Raw genomic sequence first — 19,725 nt, 5'->3', positions numbered from 1 at the left:
ATCCTAGAGAGGGGCAAGAGGCAGCTAAAGTCTAGGAGAAGCACATGGGAGAAGCATTAGAATGGGGACTGGTAGGGTTTCCTCTTCTCATATCCCACATACTACACTCCCTTGACCGACCAACCGACCAACTGACCAACCGACCGACCAACCTAGTTTTCAAATCCCACTCCTTCCTGCTTAGCTCCATCCCAAAAGAATGTTTAAAGAGCCCCTACAGGCTGCCTTTCAATAATCTGCTGGATAGATGGAGACCCGCTGGGAGTAGTGCAGGCTTCCCCAGTGCAACTCTGGAGGGCATTTGGCAGGGAAGGTGCTCCTACTACTGGCTGCTGAGTTTGCCTTTGGAGAGCACCCCAAATTTATCCCCATCTGTTGGTAAACGCAGGTAAAGAACCCAATGCTTCACCTAAGCAGTGCTTAAGGGCTTTCTTCTTTAACACACTACACCTAAACTGCAACTTCCTGAGAAGCCAAGGCCTGGAAGTAGTCCTTTTGCCCTCACTGCTACCTCTGTTGAGGCCTGGAAGGGTCCCCGTGAGAGGATCTTTTTTATTCTCACCCTCATCAAAGTCACCATAGGAACGCAATCTTTAGGTCCCATACTGTGCAGGCTCAGGAACAAAGCAAACCCAACCCTGGGAGTACTTGGCCACCTGGCTGACAAGAAAGACAAGCAGACTGCCTGCTACCCAGAAAGGTATAGAAATTTCCATCCTACCATCAGCAAGTGGCTTGCAGGAGAGGGCATCATCGAGGTCGCGGGCAGTTGATGGGTCAATGGTGAAGATACAGTCCTTCCTAGGAAAGATTGAAGACATGATTAGCAGTGCCACAAATACCAGAACCTTTATCCCACTGTACTAGAGTTTTAAAGAACAGCTACTTTGCAAATGTGCAAATGGTAGGCAAAGGGAAGAGGAACTTCTGTCACGGCTCTTCGAGAAGGGGATCATTTGTCAACTGTGGGACGGGAGAGGGAAATGGCGGATGCTACCAAGACTCCACAGGATCTCTGAGAGTCCTCCTCTCCCACTCTGTGAGCTAGCACCACTTCTGCTTGAGGCTGAGTGGAGAAGTGCAAGCAGGTAAAATGAGGTGGCTTCCATGGACGAGGCTTCCCAGAGTTTTCTGACATGAGGAGCAAGTGCCCTTGGTAAATTACTCTCCAAAGGTCACTTCTTGCTTTTTCTGCCCTCTTCCTCAGTGGCTAATGGGAACCTGTCCTTCAAGGATCTGTGCGAGGATGACTTACTGCTCCTTCTCCTATCTCCCCAAAGTGGGGGTTTGTCAGAGAATAAATCACCTGACTTATTGTGACAAAGGGGACAGGACCCAAGAATAAATTTTATGAAAACAAACAAAACTTTGGGCCATACCATTAGCCGTAATACAACTATACTTGGAAATGTACCCAATCAGTTCGTGTCCACGGAATAGTTGTAGATTTCCCCCACGCTCACAGAATTGGTATGCCTCCTCCCCATTTATCTTCACACGGTACCCCTGTGCATATCCCGCTCTTCATCTGTGAAGTGCAGGGACATTCTCATTTTCCTTTCCAGCTTCCCAAATAACATGCCCTACCTAGCTGCCAGTCTGACCACATAAATACCTATGGTTTGAGCAGTCTGTCCACAGTTCTCCATACCTCCTGCCTTCCCTCCCTGGGCACTGGCATGGGGGCTGAGGCGCTGGACAGAAAGCACCTGTTCTTCCCACACACAGGCCTTCTTGCTGGTGCCCTCTGCTGCCTCTGGACAATTCCCAAGTTCTCCGTCCATGTCCTCATGTCCTCCAGGTACTAGCAGTGCCACTGCTGCCAGGCCCCACTCTCCTCTGGAGCATCTGGGTACCCACCACAATTAGACTGGCTTGGTTCCCACAGACTTCTTTCTTCAGGTCACTCCTCTGCTTAAAGTGTCCCCAAAGCCCGCAGAGGCTGCCAAGCAGGCCCTGGTGTTGGCTTGCAAAGTTCTCAGGGCCTTCCTTCCTCTGTCCCCTTCTTCTCAATAACCCTCAGCAGCCTACTCTGACTCCTCACACTGATCAGCTCATCCCTGCAGGAGCTCAATTTTAGACCAGTACTGATTCTAAGATGCCCCATCAATTCAACAACAGCTTTTTGGGGAAACAAAAAAACCTTACCACATTAAACAGATACGTTGATTTTAAAGTATTTCAGGATTTGAGAAATGTTAAAAAGAGACATAAATAGGCTCTTAAATGGTAAATGAATATATAGATAACCAAACTGTGGTACATCTACACAAGGGAATACCAATTAGCAACAAAAAGGAATGAATTACTCCTACATGTAACAACTTAGAATCTCAAAGTTAATTCGCTAAGTTAAAAACACCATTCTCACGAGCTTACATAATATATAATTCTATTTCTATGACATTCTTAAAAAGACAAAATTATATGACCGCAGATCAGTGGTTGCCAGGGGCTGAGGGTGCTTGTTCTGGGAGAACAGAGCTTTCCTGTATCCTGCCTTTCATGCTGGTTATGCGTCATGAATTTATACATATTTTAAAATTCATGTAACTGTATAACAAAGGTCAACTTCATTGTTTATTAGTTTTGAAGTTAAATTTTTTTAAAAGATTTTATTTATTTTCGAGAGAGAAAGTATGCAAGCAGGAAGAGGAGCAGAGGGTTGTAGAGGAGGATGGAGAGAGAAAGGGAGAGAATCCCAAGTAGACTCTGCACTAAGCATGGAGCCTGACATGGGGCCTGATGTCATGACCCCAAGATTGTGACCTGAGCCAAAACCAGGATTCAGACATTTAACCAACTGAGCCACCCAGGCACCACTAAAAATAAAACATTTTAAATATGATTTTTGAATCAAGGAAAGTAAAAAAATATATGTGTTCATTGTTAATGGACTTGATGTATAGGTGCTGGAATTACTAATATTTTCCTTTATTCTTTTCCACATCTTCCAAAATTTTCACTATAACTATTATTTTCATAAATGGAAAAAATTAGCACTGTAGATAATCCCCCCAAAGAATAATTTATACTTTATAGTGCTTATAAAGACATTTAGCAACCTTGTAGACTCATACTGCAGAATACAGTCAATAGCTTTAAAATTATGAGTTGTGTAAAATTATAAACTCACTGGAATACTGAGAAGAGGGTGGGGAAAGGTTGGTGCCACTCAGGTGGAGGACACAAGAGCATTTAGAGTGCAGTCCTAGGAAGAGTTGTCTTCTCAGGACATCCAATCTTCTCACTAAATAGTTGAAGAAGAGATACTCGCAGGGGGGGTGGGATACATAAATGTGGGGGGAACATAAACGTGGAGGTCTTGGGATATAAAGAATTGATTTCTGCTCTACCATATAAAAGATGTAATTTTTAACAAGATTTCTTTTCTTTTTTTTTTTTGACAGAGAGAGGGAGAACAAGCAGGGGGAGTGGCAGGCAGAAGGAGAGGGAGAAGCAGGCCCCCCCCCCCCCCCCCGAGCAGGGAGCCCCATGTGGGGCTCTATTCCAGGACCCTGGGATCATGACCTGAGCCAAAGGCAGACGCTCAACTAACTGAGCCACCCAGGCACCCAAGGAAGATGTAATTATGGCACAGAGCCAGATGAAGAGAAACACCTGATGTCCCCTGGAAAGTAAGCTCCCTGAAGGCTGTGTCGCAGCATTGTGAACACAGGCTGCAATTCAAGTGTTTGCTGAATGAATGCATGCGTGCTGACAGGAAGAGACAGGGAAGTGAAATAAACCCTGACACCAAAGTAATGGGCTCTGAATTGGTGAGGATCTTGAACTTGATTCACAAGGCAAAGAAGGAATTGACTGCTTATTGTTTCTCTTTATATCCTCCATAAAAGCTGGCAAAATGCCTCATATATAATATACACTAAGTATTCAATAAATACTTGTTGAACTTGAAAGAAAAGTGTTAGACATGGAGGTGGGAATGTTCTGATCCTCCTTTCTTAATGACATTATAAGAAGCTGAAAGAATGTCCCTCTAGTCAAAAATTAAAAAGAACACTGTTAGCTTGGTGGGGGCCACAGTTTTCTGGTTTACTTAGATTATTGAAAAGGAAGTCATGCTTTCATAAAATTGAGTGTCTCTGGGTGCTTTGACTTTTATTTCAATGAATGAGTGAATAATGCCCGGAAAACATTACAGTGTCAAACTGATGCAGACACATGAGACAGAGTAAAACTTCAGGGTTTCAGTTTTAATTTGTAAATGTCTTAAGAGGACCCACTAACTGTTTCTGAGAAAAACCTTAGACTAGACTGTAAACACTCAAACCAACTCTCTACTTTTTTTTTTTTATCTGTTCTTAAACCAGAAACATAAAAGTCTAAATTAAAACAACTCTGAGGAACAGTAGTCAGGAAGGCTTGCTGGAAAGACGTGCCATCCAAACATTATCCTTGATCATGGGACAGCAAACTACTGCCACAGACCAAAAAGGGCCTGCCACCTGTTTTGGAATGACCTGTGGGATAAGAATGGTTATTGCATTTTTAAATGGTTGGAAAAAAAAAAGAAAAATATTATTTCATGACATGGGAAAATTATATGAAATTCAAATTTCAGTATTCACACATGAAGCTTCACTGGCAAACAGCCATGCTTTTTGGATACAATGGCAGAGCTGAGTAGCTATGACAGAGACTGTCTACTTAATATTACCTATCTGGCCCTGAACAGAAAGTTTGCTGACCCCTGTTTTATTTTATTTATTTTTAAAATTTTATTTATTTATTCATGAGAGACACAGAGAGGCAGAGACTCAGGCAGAAGGAGAAGCAGGCTCCATGCAGGGATCCCGACGTGGGACTTGATCCTGGGTCTCCAGGATCACACCCTGGGCCGAAGGCAGCACTAAACTGCTGAGCCACATGGGCTGCCCTGACCCCTGTTTTAGATCAACGTTCCCCAGTGGGTCAAGTTTGTGTGTGTGTGTGTGTGTGTGTGTTTAAAGGTCTGATGATTAAATCAGTTTGGGAAATGCTGGGCCAATTTTTTAATTGAAACTTCTTAAGAGCCTTCAACATACTGCTGTTGTACAATTGTTGCCATACCTGTTTGATCTGGTTGTTTTGTTTTTGTTTTTCCTTATTTTTTGTTTTTGTTTTGTGGCAGAGCATCTCTCAGATGCAACAGGTTCCTCAGGACACTATCCTTTGAGAAGTGATGAACTGGCCCCTGCACAGGCCTGTAGTGGAGTCCTTGTCCCAGATGGAACCTTGCCACCAAGTCGACCCCAAGGGCCACAGCAGGAAGTCAACAGAATGGCTATGTTGTCCAATGCAGGGAAGCCAATGAGGGCCTTGTCCACCCACTCACTCAGGGCCCCTTTTATGAGTCCTCTGGGGGAAGTTTATACAGGGCAAGGACCCACTCTCACCCTCCTGAGCTCATGGTTTGTTTGTATCTTTTATGTTTCCCTCTTTGCTTTGGCTTCTAGGAACTCAGAAAACTATTGTGACTTGCCTCAAAAGGATCTTATTTGTCGTTTCAACTCTGAACTCACCTGTATCCTGGCCGTGACCAATTATCCCACTCATATATTCCTTTTGCCTTGTATTCTAATTTTTTAAAATTAACTGCATTATATGTACACCTGCTAGCTACCTTTAATCCTTTTTTTTTTCTTCCAAAGCAGGGTGTAAGTATGTATGTGCATAGACTAAGGGGTTGCAACATTTCAGAATCACGTTGAAGGGGATGCTGAAAGAAGAGGAGATCTTCAGAGAACTAACTTCTAGACAGAGTAGAAGTTGGAGGGCTCCCAATAAGTATTTGTACTGTAGCAGCAGACTCCAAACCCACTCGCTCACTATGGAAAATTGGGAGAACCAAGAGAACAGTGAGTGACCCTGACAAACCCCAGTCCTCGGCACTGAGAACCAGTGATTTAATCTGTTGTCATCGCCACAGTTAGGAACCAGCCACCATGTGGTGCGTGAGGGCTCCTTCTGGTGGCAGGCCACAGTGGCTGGGAGCTGCTGGCCTCAGCACTTGGGAGCCCGGCCCTGCAGGGGGGTGCACTGTGCAGCTGTTACACTCTGTTAACGTGCTGGGGATTTTACTGGCTCCCTCTCTGGAAGGCTTTGGTCTCAAAACCTGCAGGGAGCAGCCTGGCCTGCCAGCTTTTTAGAACCTGTGAGACCAAATATTTCAAGAGTTCCGCAACATCGGTGAGAAAGAAGCTAACCCTGACCCACAGGAAACCAAGTGCCAGGTGGGGGAGGGAAAGAATTAGCCTCCAGTTCATGAGGCTGCAGATTTCCAATTCAATGCAACGTTATGTAACCAAAATTTCTGAAGGGACGTGACTGAAGGGCTTAGTAGAACTTTTTAAAGTGACAGAAAGCTTCTAAGATTGTCCTCCTCAAAGCCACTGGTCCAGGAAAAGTAACTGAAGGCTTTCTCTAATCCTGTAAGACCTTGCCAAGAATCCCAGGAAATAACCAAAGCATAGACAGAATTTCTGTTCCTCTGTCACTCCATACTCTTCCTCTGACCTTGCGTCCCCTCCCTCCTCAAAGCACCAGCACCTCCGCCTCCTTGCAGCTGGAGGCAGCTGTGTAGTCTCTAGGGCAACACTGCCTCACCACTTTGTCACTACAATCACCTCACCTTGCTGGATTTTGGCCAGGCCCCTACCCCATCACAGAAAGTCCTCTCCTTAAGGTCACAGATGTCTTGGGGGGCTCAGTCCATTATGCTTCCAACTCATCTCAGCCTGGGTCTTGATCTCAGGGTCATGAGTTCAAGCCCTCTGTTGGGCTCCATGCTGGCATGGAACCTACTTAAAAATTAAGAAACTGCTCTCCCTAGGGTCTCAGATGCTGTCAGATTAATCACCTTAAACCATGTGTCCCGTCAAAAGCCTTTATCAACTCTTTACTGAGTAAAATAGAAATACAGCTTAGAATTCAAAGGCTTTCACGATACGGCCCCAACCTATATTTTTTAGCTAGTCTGCATAGTCCCAAGATGTGCCTTGTATGTCAAACTTTCCTCTGTACCCTCTGGTCTCCAAACACTGTTGCTGCTCCTGGCGTGGGGATATTCACCTGGCTAACTCCAATATCTAAGACCTACCTGCTTTTCAAAGACTGGCTACAAAGCCATCTTTTCCCCAGGGAACCTTCTGTAGCTCCACCAAGTGGAAAGCGCTTCCTGTCTACCATCCCACCCTTGCCTTCAGCCTACCCTTCTCTGATGCCTTGTCACCAGCATGCTGGTGGGGACTTAGGGGCATGTCTTCTCACTGTGGTAAGGTGGGGTGCTCCTCAAGGTCTGCCTCTGCGCCTCCTCCAGCACACTGAAGGCATACACAAAAGGAACAGCTGATGGGTAAGTGAATGAGCAAACGGCCAAAGGGCTCTCGTTAGCACTTTTCCATTCAACTTTGCTGCTGCGTCTTGGGAAATACATTTAGGATTAGAACTCATGACCTCCTGGCGTGCAACCCTGTGGTCACACCACAATGTTATTGTTTCCAAGGGTGTCTTTTTCTGTCTTCATCCCATCTTCTTTTCTCATAAAACAGTGTTTTACAAACTGCGGTTCAAGGACCATCTCCAGACTAACAAAATTTATAGAGGCCCTCCTCTCCTCCGTCCGTGACTCTGTTTGTCTCCTTGCTAACAAGCAATTCTGCTGCAAAGGATCTGGGTCAGTGACAATGGTGAATGGGTGAGAAGGAACAGAAAAAATTTAAGAAATAACCTGACGAGGTTAAAGAATACAATTTTTACACAAACACTTTCTTAGGTGAGATGGTTATCAGAGTTTACACTGAAACCAGAAAATGTTATGGAAACTACAGCCAGAAGAGCAGCTAAGTTGCCAAAGCACTCATCCACGGGGTACTATGTAGGCGGCCCAGCCAGATGGGCGCTGGTCGGTCCAGTCAAGTCAGATGCTGGATTCAGCTGAGCTCCCATTTCAATGTGACTCTCCTCAGGGACTGGCCAACCTCTCTTCTTACAGGCAAAGGGAGCTGGGAGTGGCATCCAAACTGAGGGCTGCCCCCTGTGGTGCCGCAGGGCTGGACCTTTTATTTTTTCTGATGGCAGCTGTGGAAATGTTAATACTCTTTCACTCAGCCCTACCGCCACAACAGATGCCACAAAGTCTGACACAAATCCCAGATTTTTCAGAACAGAAAAAGACCAAGGTCTATTTAAAGCAGAAAGAGACCTTGGTTCATCTGTCCTTCTCCCCCGCAAGGGATGAGGTGACACATCTGAAGCGGCAGAGTGAGCTGAAGAAGCAGCACTGGCCCAGGCAGGCTCCTTTTTTACATGACCCTGGGTTTTTAATCTAGGGCCCACAGAAGGTCGACCTCAGGAGTAAGCAAAATTCTAGACCAAGTGAACCTAGTTACCTGGTTACTTTCTAAAGGACATAGATAGGATGAGACTGAATCAGAACCAACTGAAATGGTCTTCCCTGTTACATTCACTGAACCTCTCATCATTCCCTGCCACTTTTCGTACTTTGATAATCAACACTCTGGAGTGGAGGCTGTGAGACAAAGCTGGCCTGAACTATGGGAGCCAGGGATTATGGCACTGGCCAGGAAAGCCATAGTTTCAACTCAAAGAATGTGCTAAAATTAATTCTCTTCCCCTCAAATTTCACTTTGAAAAGTGTTAAACTTTTAGGAAAGTTGAAAGAACATTGTAGGATGAACATCCATATATTTCTCATCAAGAGTCATCAAATATCAACACTTTACTCATATTTGCTTTATCTTTCTTCTCTCTCCACCCTTCCCTCTTCATATCACTAGATTTTTTTTAAAAAAATATGAACTATTTAGGGATCCCTGGGTGGCGCAGCGGTTTGGCGCCTGCCTTTGGCCCGGGGTGTGATCCTGGAGACCCGGGATCGAGTCCCACGTCGGGCTCCGGTGCATGGAGCCTGCTTCTCCCTCTGCCTATGTCTCTGCCTCTCTCTCCCAATGTGTGACTATCATAAATAAATAAAAATTAAAAAAAAAATGAACTATTTAAACTTATGTTGCAGAAATGATGCTCTCCCTTCATACTTTAGAACGCATTTTCTGAGAATAAGGGCATTCTTCTACTGAACCACAATACTGTTACCATAGACCAAAGATAACTAATTCCCTACAACCGACTTACAGGTCCTATTTAAATGTCTTCAACTGTCCCCCACAAGCTTCTCTAGCTCTTTGGTTTCCTCCTGATCTAGGATCTAATTGAGATTTACACAGTAGTTGGTAGTTATGTCTCTTTAGTCTGTTTAATGTAAAACAATCCTTCGATTCTTCTTTCTTTCTTTCTCTTCTTTCTTATTTCTTTCTTTCTTGTCTTTCTTTCTGTCTTTCTTTCTTTCTTCCTTTACTTCCTTCCTTCCTTCCTTCCTTTCTCCTTTTTCTTTCTTTCTTTTCTTTCTTTCTTTCTTTATTTCTTCTTTCTTCTTTCTTCCCTTCCTTCCTTCCTTCCTTCCTTCCTTCCTATCCTCTTCTCTCTTTCTCTCTTTCTCTCTTTCTCTTCTTTCCTTTCTTTCTTTCTTTCTTTCTTTCTTTCTTTCTTTCTTTCTTTCTTTCTTTCTTTCTTTCTTTCTTTCTTTCTTTCTTTCTTTCACATTGCTTTTTTGAAGAGTCCAGGCCTGGTATCTTGTATAATGTCTTATGTTCTGGATTTATTAACTTGGTTCCTCATGGAAGGTAGAAGAAAGAAAAGGACAGAAAGAAATCAAATGTGGCATAATTCATCTTCTCTGAACTTCCTAAATGGAAAGTTAGGTTTTAAGTCTCAAATAGATTTGGAGTGAACATTCTAGGTTGAATACTTCACAGGTGATAGTGTGTACTTCATATTGCATTCCTTCAGAGGGCAAACTGTCAGGCTGTGGGATTAATTACTTCGTTAGGGTGCTAATAGCCAGATTTCTATCTTAAGGTTACTTTTTACTCTTTGTATTTAATGAATAATCCATAGGATAGGACTTTTAGATAATATCCTGTTTTCAAAAAAAGTTTCAATTAACAATTTTAGCATCCAGTGGTGATTTTTGCCTGAATTGATGTAACTCTGCAAGTTATAAAATGGTGCTTTTCAGATCCTATGATAAATACATTTACTGGTGGGCTTTCTTCTGTCAAGAGCTTTTCCTGCTATGCCCCCAATGTTTGTCTTATTTTGAGTATCATTACAGATTCACTAATTTTATTTTAAGAGAGGGAGAGAGCAAGGAGTTGGGGAGGGTGAGTGGGGGAGAGCAGAGGGAGAGGGAGAGAGAATCTTAAGCAGGTTCCACGCCCAGCATGGAGCCCAATACCTGGCTCCATCTCACAACTCTGAGATCACAATCTGAGCCAAAATTAAGAATTGGACGCTTAACCAACTGGGCCACCCAGGTGCCTCCCAATTCACTGATTTTTTTTTTAATTCAATGGATTATAATCTATTGCCATTACTATTCTTTCTGATACTCAAACTGTCCCAAATTAGGCTGGTGGGAGCTCTTGTGATCTCCTGTGTCTGTGAAGTGTGTCTTCCCTAACAAATCTTTGAGTACTTCCATGCTTTTTGACATAGGAAATGTTTCAGGCTCACCTTATACATTACCTTCCCTACACTAATGATCACCCACTTCCCGAAGGAGCCCTGATTCCTTCTGACAAGGAATGAATGATATTTAAAAACCAATACAGGGAACTAGATTGATTGCTGTGTTCATTATTACTGAGGTATCATGGCTTCTAGGCCCTTTTAGTGAGAATTAGAAATACTGAGTTAAATCACAGAAATTGCTGATATTTGACAATTTGTGGCCTAAAAATTGGCAATTTCTAACATACTGTTTAAAAATCATGAGTTCATACTGACACTGATTGATCAACTGATAACTAATATTACAGAGTTCATCTTATCTTCTTCTATTCCATATTTATATCTTCATTCTCCCAAGTGAGAACCTTGCCACCCAATGGCTTCAGTATTCAAAACTGTTTCAGAATTATAATCCCAATACACAGAACAATATAATCCCAATACAAAGCAACAATGAACCAATTAAGATTCTTTGGAGTTTTATCCTTAGAATATGGTCACTAAGAGTATATAGTTAAGTGTGCTTGAAAGTATAGTGCAGAAATTATTTGAATTAATTCTTTTTTCTATTTGTGGTGATGCTATGCATTTGATAAACATTGGGACCACTTGTTTATGTGTTAGGTCAAGTTTAGACATTTTGCTTTTATCTCCTTTTAGATTTGATTTCATTTTATTATTGAACATTTAAAATTTTAAATGGTTCAAAGTTCAAGTGTATTCACAAAAGTCTTACTTTCATCTCTACCCTCCTACCTTGTTTCTATCCCCTGGAGATAACTATTTCATCATATTCTGGTTTACCCTTTCTGTGTTTCAGCTTTTCCTTTTGATATTCTTTTTTACTTTTTATTAAAGATTTTTATTTATTTATTTGAGAGAGAGCATGAGAGGGATCATGAGAGAGAGAGCACAAGCAGGGGGAGTGGCAGGAGAGGGAGAAGTCGACTCCCAATCCAAGGATCCGAGCCTAAGGCAGTCGCTTCACCAACTGAGCCACCCAGGCACGCCTGGTATTTTTTTTTTTTTTCTTCTCTTTTTTTTTTTCCTTACACAACAGTCAAATACTATAAACTCTTTTGCAACTTGCTTTTTTCAGTTACCAATATACCCTGGAAATTATTTAATATCAGTTCAGAGGCTAGAATCATAGAATCATCAAAACTGGAAGTTCCTTAGAAGTCACCCTAGTCCATATTTTATCCCCCAAATGACTTCAAATCAAAGTCAATCAGACAGATCAAATTACATTTTGAATATTGGGAATGGAGGGGTTATAAAGTTCATTGCCTCCTTAGGCCAGTCATTCAATTTAGAGAGCTCTATCAGAAAATACCTTCATATACTGAATTAACGATTCTGAAAAACCTCATAATTTAGTTGTGTAGCCCCCAAAGAATTAGCTGGCTCCCTCTTCCACCATATAGCTCTTCAAACGTGAATTTTCCCAAGAATAGGTCCATCCCTTTCTTGTTCCAAATGGTTTATGATTGTGTGTAGTTGTAGTTATTTTTTTTTAAAGACTTTATTTATTTATTTGACAGGGAAAAAGAGAGAGAGAGAGAACCTAAGCAGGCAGGGCAGCAGGCAGAGGGAGAGGGAAAAGCAGGCTCCTGGATGAGCAGAGACCCTGATATGCAGGACTTGATCCCAGGACCCCTGGATTATGACCTGAGCCGAAGGCAGACTGGCTTAATTGACTGAACCACCCAGGTGCTCTCTTAGTTGTTTTCATAATAATTTTCACTTATTTTGTGTCAAGAACAAACTGAAGTGGTAAGAACCAATGGAACATCAATATAAAAAAGGTATTGGAGGTCAAGAGAAAGAAGGCCAAAATTCTTTCATCAATATTTACTGGGCTCTACTGTTCTAGATGTTTGGGACACATTTGAGAACAACAAAGATTCCTACCTACTTATATTCTAGTGGTGGAGGAGACAGAACATAAACAGTATTGTAATTAAGTGCTGTGGAGGAAAAAAAAGAAAAATTAGAAAAGAGTGGGGTCAGGTAATTGTAATTACCAATTACAATTAGGATAGCCAGGGTAGGCACCAATGAGATGATGACATTTGAAGATGACCTGAAGGAGTTGAGGAAGTGAGCCGTGGGTTACACCAGGGAAGAAAGATTAGGACAAAGGAAGAGCTTGTGCAAAGGCCCAGAATCCACCAAATTAGTTTACCTGAAGGTGATGAACAATTGGGCACAACTCAACCAAGAGAGTTTGTACGTAGAGCACAGATGGCTTGGCCTCTGTGTTCTTTTACTTTCTGTCTAAGAAGTCTTCTATCTAGGCCTGCAGGGGTTCGGAATGCAGTTCTGCATGCCTAAGGAAGCAACGAGAGAGCAGCTGAGTTCACTGGGCCCAGAACATCTCCCTATCCAAAGCTCTCTCTCTGAACAGCTCTCTTTCTTTTACCTCTGCTAGTAGAGCTTCCTATAATTGAGATTTAAAATATCAGAGTGGGGTTAAAAATAGGCTATGAGAATACTGATTGATAAATATTAAGTTTCAAAATGAGACAAAATGAAGTAGCAATAAACTTCCAGGAAATGCTCCCATGGAGGGATCAAATATGGAAGGCCCTAGAGTGTTAAAAATTTAAGCATAAAAATTCTATACAATGTACAAAATCTTCAGAAAATATAAACATTATCAGAGGTCATCAATATATGGGAAATCTGGCTCTCATTGAAAACCCTTTTATTCTCTCTCTCCTAGAAATCACCTCTTGAGAGGATAAAATTTTAATAATGATGGATATTACTTTTGCTCTCATTTGGTGCATGGGGAAATTGAGGCTCAGAGAGATTAAGTAACTTGCCTAAAGTCATGGAGCTGCAGAGCTTTGATTTAACAGGACAGAAATTCAAAAGAGACAGTGTTAAAAGAAGTGAAGTAGACCAAGAAGTTTCATTTCAATGAAGTTGACATCTCTTCTAGTTGCCCTTAGTTCCACACTCTATCTTTAGACTAAAACACCCCAGAAGCATTTTGGCTTAAGTAATAAAATAAATACCCCAAACTTCTTTCAGAAAAAGTTTCCCTATGGTTGACTAAGTTGACAATGACTTCATTTTTAGGTACCAAATCCAAATCTAATTATTTTTCACTCTTAATCTGAAAATTCACATACAGAGCTCTGATATCAGCTTTATTCACAGTAGATTATCCTTGGGGCACCTGGGTGGCTCAGTCTGTTAAGTGTCTGCCTTCGGCTCAGGGGCTCAGGTTGTGATCCCAGGGTCCTTGGATGGAGCCTCTTCCCACCTCCCCAGGCTCCCTGCTCAGGAGGGAGTCTGCTTCTCCCTCTCTCAGCCCCTCCTCCTGCTTGTACTCTCTCTGTCTCTCAAATAAAAAAATCTTTTTAAAAAAGTAGATTATCCTCAGTATGTTAGAAAAAGCCATGTCCCAAGTACTTTCTTTGGGAAAGGGCATACAAAAAGAGGAACAAATAGCCAAAGAAAGAATACATGTAGATATATTTTAACTCAAATCAAATATACTACACTTTTAAATTTGCTTTGCAATTTCCAGAAGAGAGATAGTTAATATATAAAAATAAAACAAATTGTAACCAAACTGTCATATGACTTTATCAGAGACTTAAACACAATGGGGTAAAGGCTAGTATTTAACAGATTTAAATTCTAGTGGACAGAATTAAGAATAGTCACAAAGTCAAGGAATTAACTATGTCTAGACATCTCTCCTAGATTTCTATTTGAGGAACAGTATTTTTTTTTCTCATCCTTTGAATTCCCAAGCTAGGAATTCAGAACCTGCTGTTGAAAGGATCATCATCCTTAATTCTCAATCCATTTATCAGGCTAAAATGCAAATGTAAGTGGTGAATACATTTCAACAGCCCTGGAGCTCCAAAGAGCCTTCTCAGGGAACATGCTGAGCTAACTGAGGAAGGGTTAAGCCACCCCTATTTTTCAGATCTGAAAACAGTTGTTCTGATATGAGAAGAATCATTACAATGGTGCCAGCTCCCTTCTATAAAAGCTGTACACATTTTTTGCACAACTGTATGATTGTTATGGCAACCATAAAAATGGAACTATCATTCTTCAAATTACACACTACCCATACTGGATTACCTACATACGTTTGTTCTTCTACATTACCCAGAATTTCTTTTCAGAAAGTGCTATGTCTGTCCTATAGATGTTTAGGAGCAAGATAAAGTGGTCTCTTTCAAAGGGAGAGTCCACAACAATGAATCTTTCAAAGGCCTAGCTCTTCAAGAATTCTAGGGCTTCCCTGTCAAGTCTTTGAATCCAATGGTCACTGGGAGGCCTCAAAATATTTTCCCTGGGAGGCAGGGGAACTGCTTGGAAAATGTATTCCCCAATGATTGTGTTTGTATTAAGAGGAAGATTAAAGCACCATGAATGAGCCTTAATAGATGTTGCACAGTTCTGTAAAACACTGAGAACATTTACTAGAGTCTCAGTTTAGTGAAGTGAGAGACATATTAAAGAGATACATACAAGCATTTCTGAAAATAACATGAATATATCAAACAAAGATGCCAAAATAAATTTCAACTATATTTTAGTATGATCAGGAACTCTCTTATTACTTTAGCTAATACCAGTAGAACTCTGTAACTTTTAACAGCAAAAAAGTGTGAATTCTTTCTTCTCATTAGTGGGCAAAGCCAAGACTGGTCTTGTATGTCTTTTAAATATTCATTTTGGGCCAAAATTCTGTTTCATTGTTCACAGAGCTGATTCTACAGTTAAAAAAAAAAAGAGGCTAGTAATAACTTCCTGGCTGATTTTAATATTAAATACTTATATGCTGAGCCAAAAATGTGTTTGCTCCAAATTTTCCAAAAAAAGACTCTAAAATTCATTTAGGTTTCCTTTCTCAAAAATTGAACAAAATTAATTAAATTTTGAAAATTAAAAAAAACAAAAAACACATGAGGTTTTTTTTGGGGTGGGGGGGGGGGCAGAGTAAGTCAAGCTCTAAAGGCAGCACTCCTAGTTCCAGCAAGTGCTCCTTGCCACCTAAACGGAGTGAAGGGCATAGTGCTATTTCTCAACTCCCATCCTACCTACAGGATAAGAGAAGTCCCCATTTTCAGTCTGCACATCTTCTTATGCTTCCAGGGTTCAAACCTCCAGCATACTCCCTCTGGCTCAGCCCCATCCCTACCACCCAGTCCCTACCTAGCCTAGGACTGGACCTGAATTCATAACCCCAACTTCTTTTCCTACTGAAGCAGCTCTCCCCAACTGGACTCCAGTTTCCTCTCTCCTCTTCTGCCTTTCTGATCCATTAGTGTTTGGCTGCTAGGATTAAGTTCCTAATACTTAGCATTAGATTATGCTCCTTTCTCAAAAACCTTCACTGGTTTCCAGCCATGCTGACACTACACTCCTCAGCTTCGCCTTCAATATCCTCCATGATCTGGCTTCAAACTACTTTCCCATTCTCACTTAGGATGACTTAACTTCAGGGCAGCCCCGGTGGCGCAGCGGTTTAGCGCCGCCTGCAGCCCAGGGCGTGATCCTGGAGACCCTGGATCGAGTCCCACATCAGGCTCCCTGCATGGAGCCTGCTTCTCCCTCTGCCTGTGTCTCTGCCTCTCTCTCTCTCTCTCTCTCTCTCTCTCTGCATCTCTATGAATAAATAAATAAAAATTAAAAAAAAAAAGATGACTTAACTTCATCAACATGGGGCCTTAGTAAACTAGTTCTGCTAAACACCTCAAATTAGTGATTTGTGTAGATTCATCATTTCTTCTTCCAGTCTATTCTCTTTGAAGGAAAGGGACTGTTTTGATTACATATTTTTCAAATCCAACAGTATCTATTTCAGGGTCTTGCAAAGAGTAGCGATAATAAATATTTACTGAATTGAATCTTTAGTTGGGCCCTTTCAATCCAACCCCTGGAAAACTGGCTGTGGCTATGGAAGAGCCACAAATGGATTTCACTTACTCATCCCTTTACCAGAAGCACCAACATACCTGTGAGAGTAGAATACACTTCAGGTGATGCCTGAAGGGACCTCCAGTCTTGGAACCTCCAGCCATGGCCTAGGAATATGGCCTAGGAATAAAGCCCTAGAGAATTTTCTAGGTTTAGAAAGTCCTTTGGATTATGAATATGTTGATAAGCAAGGGTAGATAAGAAGAAGACAGGAAAATTGGGTAAGGAAGAACAGAATTTAAGAGCAGAAAGTGGTGTGAAATTTTAAACATCTTTTTGGTAAGGCAGTGTGTCTTAATCTTCATCAGAAAGGAAGAGGCACTATTTTATAAAGCATCAAGTAGGCTAGAGCCTGTACTAAGTATTAAACATGTTACTACGCCTAATCCCTGTCACAACCCCATGAGGAAGGCAGTACCTGTACATTCCTTTTAACTTGTAAAGGAAAGTTAGGCTCAGAGGAGTTAAGTCGTTCATCCAAAAATACATACCTAGTGGCAGAGTAAGTCATTTTTCAAGCCGAATTTGTCTCTAAAACCTATGTTCTTGTATTTCACCCCTGTGAAATCAGGGACATTTAAAATTTTCAAACTCCTGGGACAGAACAATGAATGACACCATGCATACATGTGGAAGGGAACACAGTTGCAGTAGGCCGTTACCTGTCCTGCTCTTTCTCTTCCAAACCAGCATGTAACCCAAACCGGGACAAATGCATCCCACCCTAGAATCTGGAATTAGGACAGAGAAAGTGATAAAGAGAAAAGGAGAGAGGTGTGTAAGGAGAGAAGGGAGAGAGAGAAGTCAGGCTCCCTCCGAGTGCCTGGGAGGTAGCAGCCATCTACTGAGGAAGGGGAAGCAAAGAGGCTAGTCTGAGGGAGGGGAAGCAGATGCGGAGAAGCAGCAGAGGTGGAGGTGAAGAGAGAAGCCTTTCTGGGTTTCCTGCCTTACTTCATTCAGTCCCTGGTTCCCTGCCCTTGGATTCTGGTAGTCATCACAGGATCCTTAAAACAAATTCCCCTTTTTGCTTAAGCGAGCTCCAGTGGTTTCTGTTATTTGGGACCAAAAAGTCTTAATTAATGCAACAGCTGTGGAAAGTTTCCTAGAATGGCTAACTTGTCATGGCTTTCTCGAATGCTTTCTTGCTAATAAGCCATGACAGGCTGTTCCAGTCAGAGCTTCCATACCGCCTACCCCTTGGGGGGGTGTGTGTGTGTGCTGCGAGTGAGTGTCCACAGGTATGGGGAGGCAGAGAGGACTAGCAAGTGTCTATTTCAAAAAAAAAAAAAAAATCAACTTCAATGTACAATGCTATCACATCTTTTTGGCTAGCAGGAATTTGAAGAAGGCTCTGACTTCTTTTTTCTCAACATAGGGGAGGGAAAGGGTGCTGTGTTCTTGATTGGTGTGGTGTTTTGGGTCAACTTTTTTGTTTAGTGTTTACCAAGAGTGTAGACACATGAGGATGGTGGATAAGAGCTTCCTACACCACGGACCGAATTCAAGGCCCAGCTCAGCCTTTCTCAGCCATGGGACCTTGAATAAGTGACTATACTTGCCTGAGCCCAGTTTCTTCATCTGTAAAATAGGGATAATTATTATTTTTTTAATAAAATAATTTTTATTGGTGTTCAATTTACCAACATACAGAATAACACCCAGTGCTCATCGCGTCAAGTATCCCCCTCAGTGCCCGTCACCCACTCACCCCCACCCCCACCCTCCCCCCCTTCCACCACCCCTAGTTCGTTTCCCAGAGTTAGGAGTCTTTATGTTCTGTCTCCCTTTCTGATATTTCCCACACATTTCTTCTCCCTTCCCTTATATTCCCTTTCACTATTATTTATATTAATAGGGATAATTATTACAATAATTAAAGAACGTAATATATAAAAGTATAAATAACACATATAAAAAGGTATAAAAGAAACAGTCAATCATTTATATATGTTGGTATATGTACACCTGCCACATTAAACAACAAAGCAAAATGAAAACTTCAAACTTTTACATGTGTTAATTATCCTTCTCCTGGATATTATGGGCTAAACATTCATGGAGATGATCTACTACTAGAGGAACTGGTCTTTCTTTTGGTGTGTCCCCTGGTGTGTGTCAAGCCCCAGGGCAGAGAAGACAGGGGAGGGACGCTCAGTGAGTGCCTACCATGTGCCTGGCACTGTCTAGGGTCTGCCTGACAGTCGAGATTGTGCTAGTGATTTAATATTTTCGAAGTAATTCTATTTCAAAAAGAGGCGATTAAATATGACTATAGAAAAGGGTAATTGAACACACATTTAAAGCATTATTATGCTTGTGGGAACACTCCTATCCTAGGAATTCTAATTACATCTGTAAGACCACAGGAGAACTGTTTAAACAATCACAATGTGAAACTCTCGATTCTCCCATATACAAACGGTGGTGTAATTCCACTAAGTCACCTCTCAGGCACAAAGATTATAGGGAAATTTGACCTTCACACACTGAGAGTAAATATAATGTAACAAGACCAACTTCTGCACACACATAACAGGACTTCCATGCACATCAGTGTCCTGTGAGAGTCACAAAGGGACGCCGTACACTTACATCATGCCACAACTGCTGAAAAGGGTTTTGGAATTCTTTCACCACTTTCTAAGCCAATTCATGAGCTTCGCAAGAAAATCAGTTTTACTACTTTATAATTATACTTAATTTTTTTTTGAAGTTGTGTTATCCAGCTTGATCACCTCCCCCTGATTTACCACTCTTGGCTCTAAACTGACTCGGTTGTTTCCAAAACTCAAATCCACTCTCAAAAGATGAAGATTTGCCATTGTTGAAAATGTGCCTTAGGCTCTGAAGGCAATTTCCGAAGAGGAGTCCAAAAATGTGTATGTCCTCCACAGGCTCCTGCCCCACTGCCTGCCAGCAAGCTCAAATCTTCCTCCATCTTAAAGACGTCTTTGGGACCCTCTCACCCCCAGTGCTTCAATCTCCTTAGAAGAGATGTTTACACTTTGTGTCCCCATTTTTTCACCTCCCTTCCTCTCCTCAGCTGGTCACAGTCTCCTCGGGCTCCCATCGCGCTCACTGCAAAAACATATGAGATACCCCGGAGACAAAGAAAAGAGCCTGATGGCTAAATGCAGTGACTTCTGTCCCAGTTCTGCCCTGGCCAACCACACT

General features: G+C 41.9%; 1 protein-coding gene across 9 annotated transcripts in view; it reads right to left on the bottom strand.

Annotated features, from left to right (window-relative positions):
• The window catches only part of DIS3L2 (DIS3 like 3'-5' exoribonuclease 2), a 346,474-nt gene that overhangs the window by 136,387 nt on the left and 190,362 nt on the right, over positions 1-19,725 (bottom strand). For all 9 annotated transcript variants that reach the window (XR_007405942.1, XR_007405943.1, XM_049101307.1 and 6 more), the window contains one exon: positions 722-801. Coding sequence is in view for 7 of the 9 variants with exons in the window: in XM_049101307.1 (XP_048957264.1) it covers positions 722-801 (80 nt within the window). In the remaining 2 variants the exon portion in view is untranslated. The remainder of the gene's footprint in view (positions 1-721; positions 802-19,725) is intronic.

Source organism: Canis lupus, chromosome 25 (assembly GCF_003254725.2).
Source record: "Canis lupus dingo isolate Sandy chromosome 25, ASM325472v2, whole genome shotgun sequence".
Lineage (NCBI taxonomy): Eukaryota > Metazoa > Chordata > Mammalia > Carnivora > Canidae > Canis > Canis lupus.
Note: the sequence above shows the minus strand (reverse complement) of the source record. Positions and strands in the feature narration are given on the sequence as shown.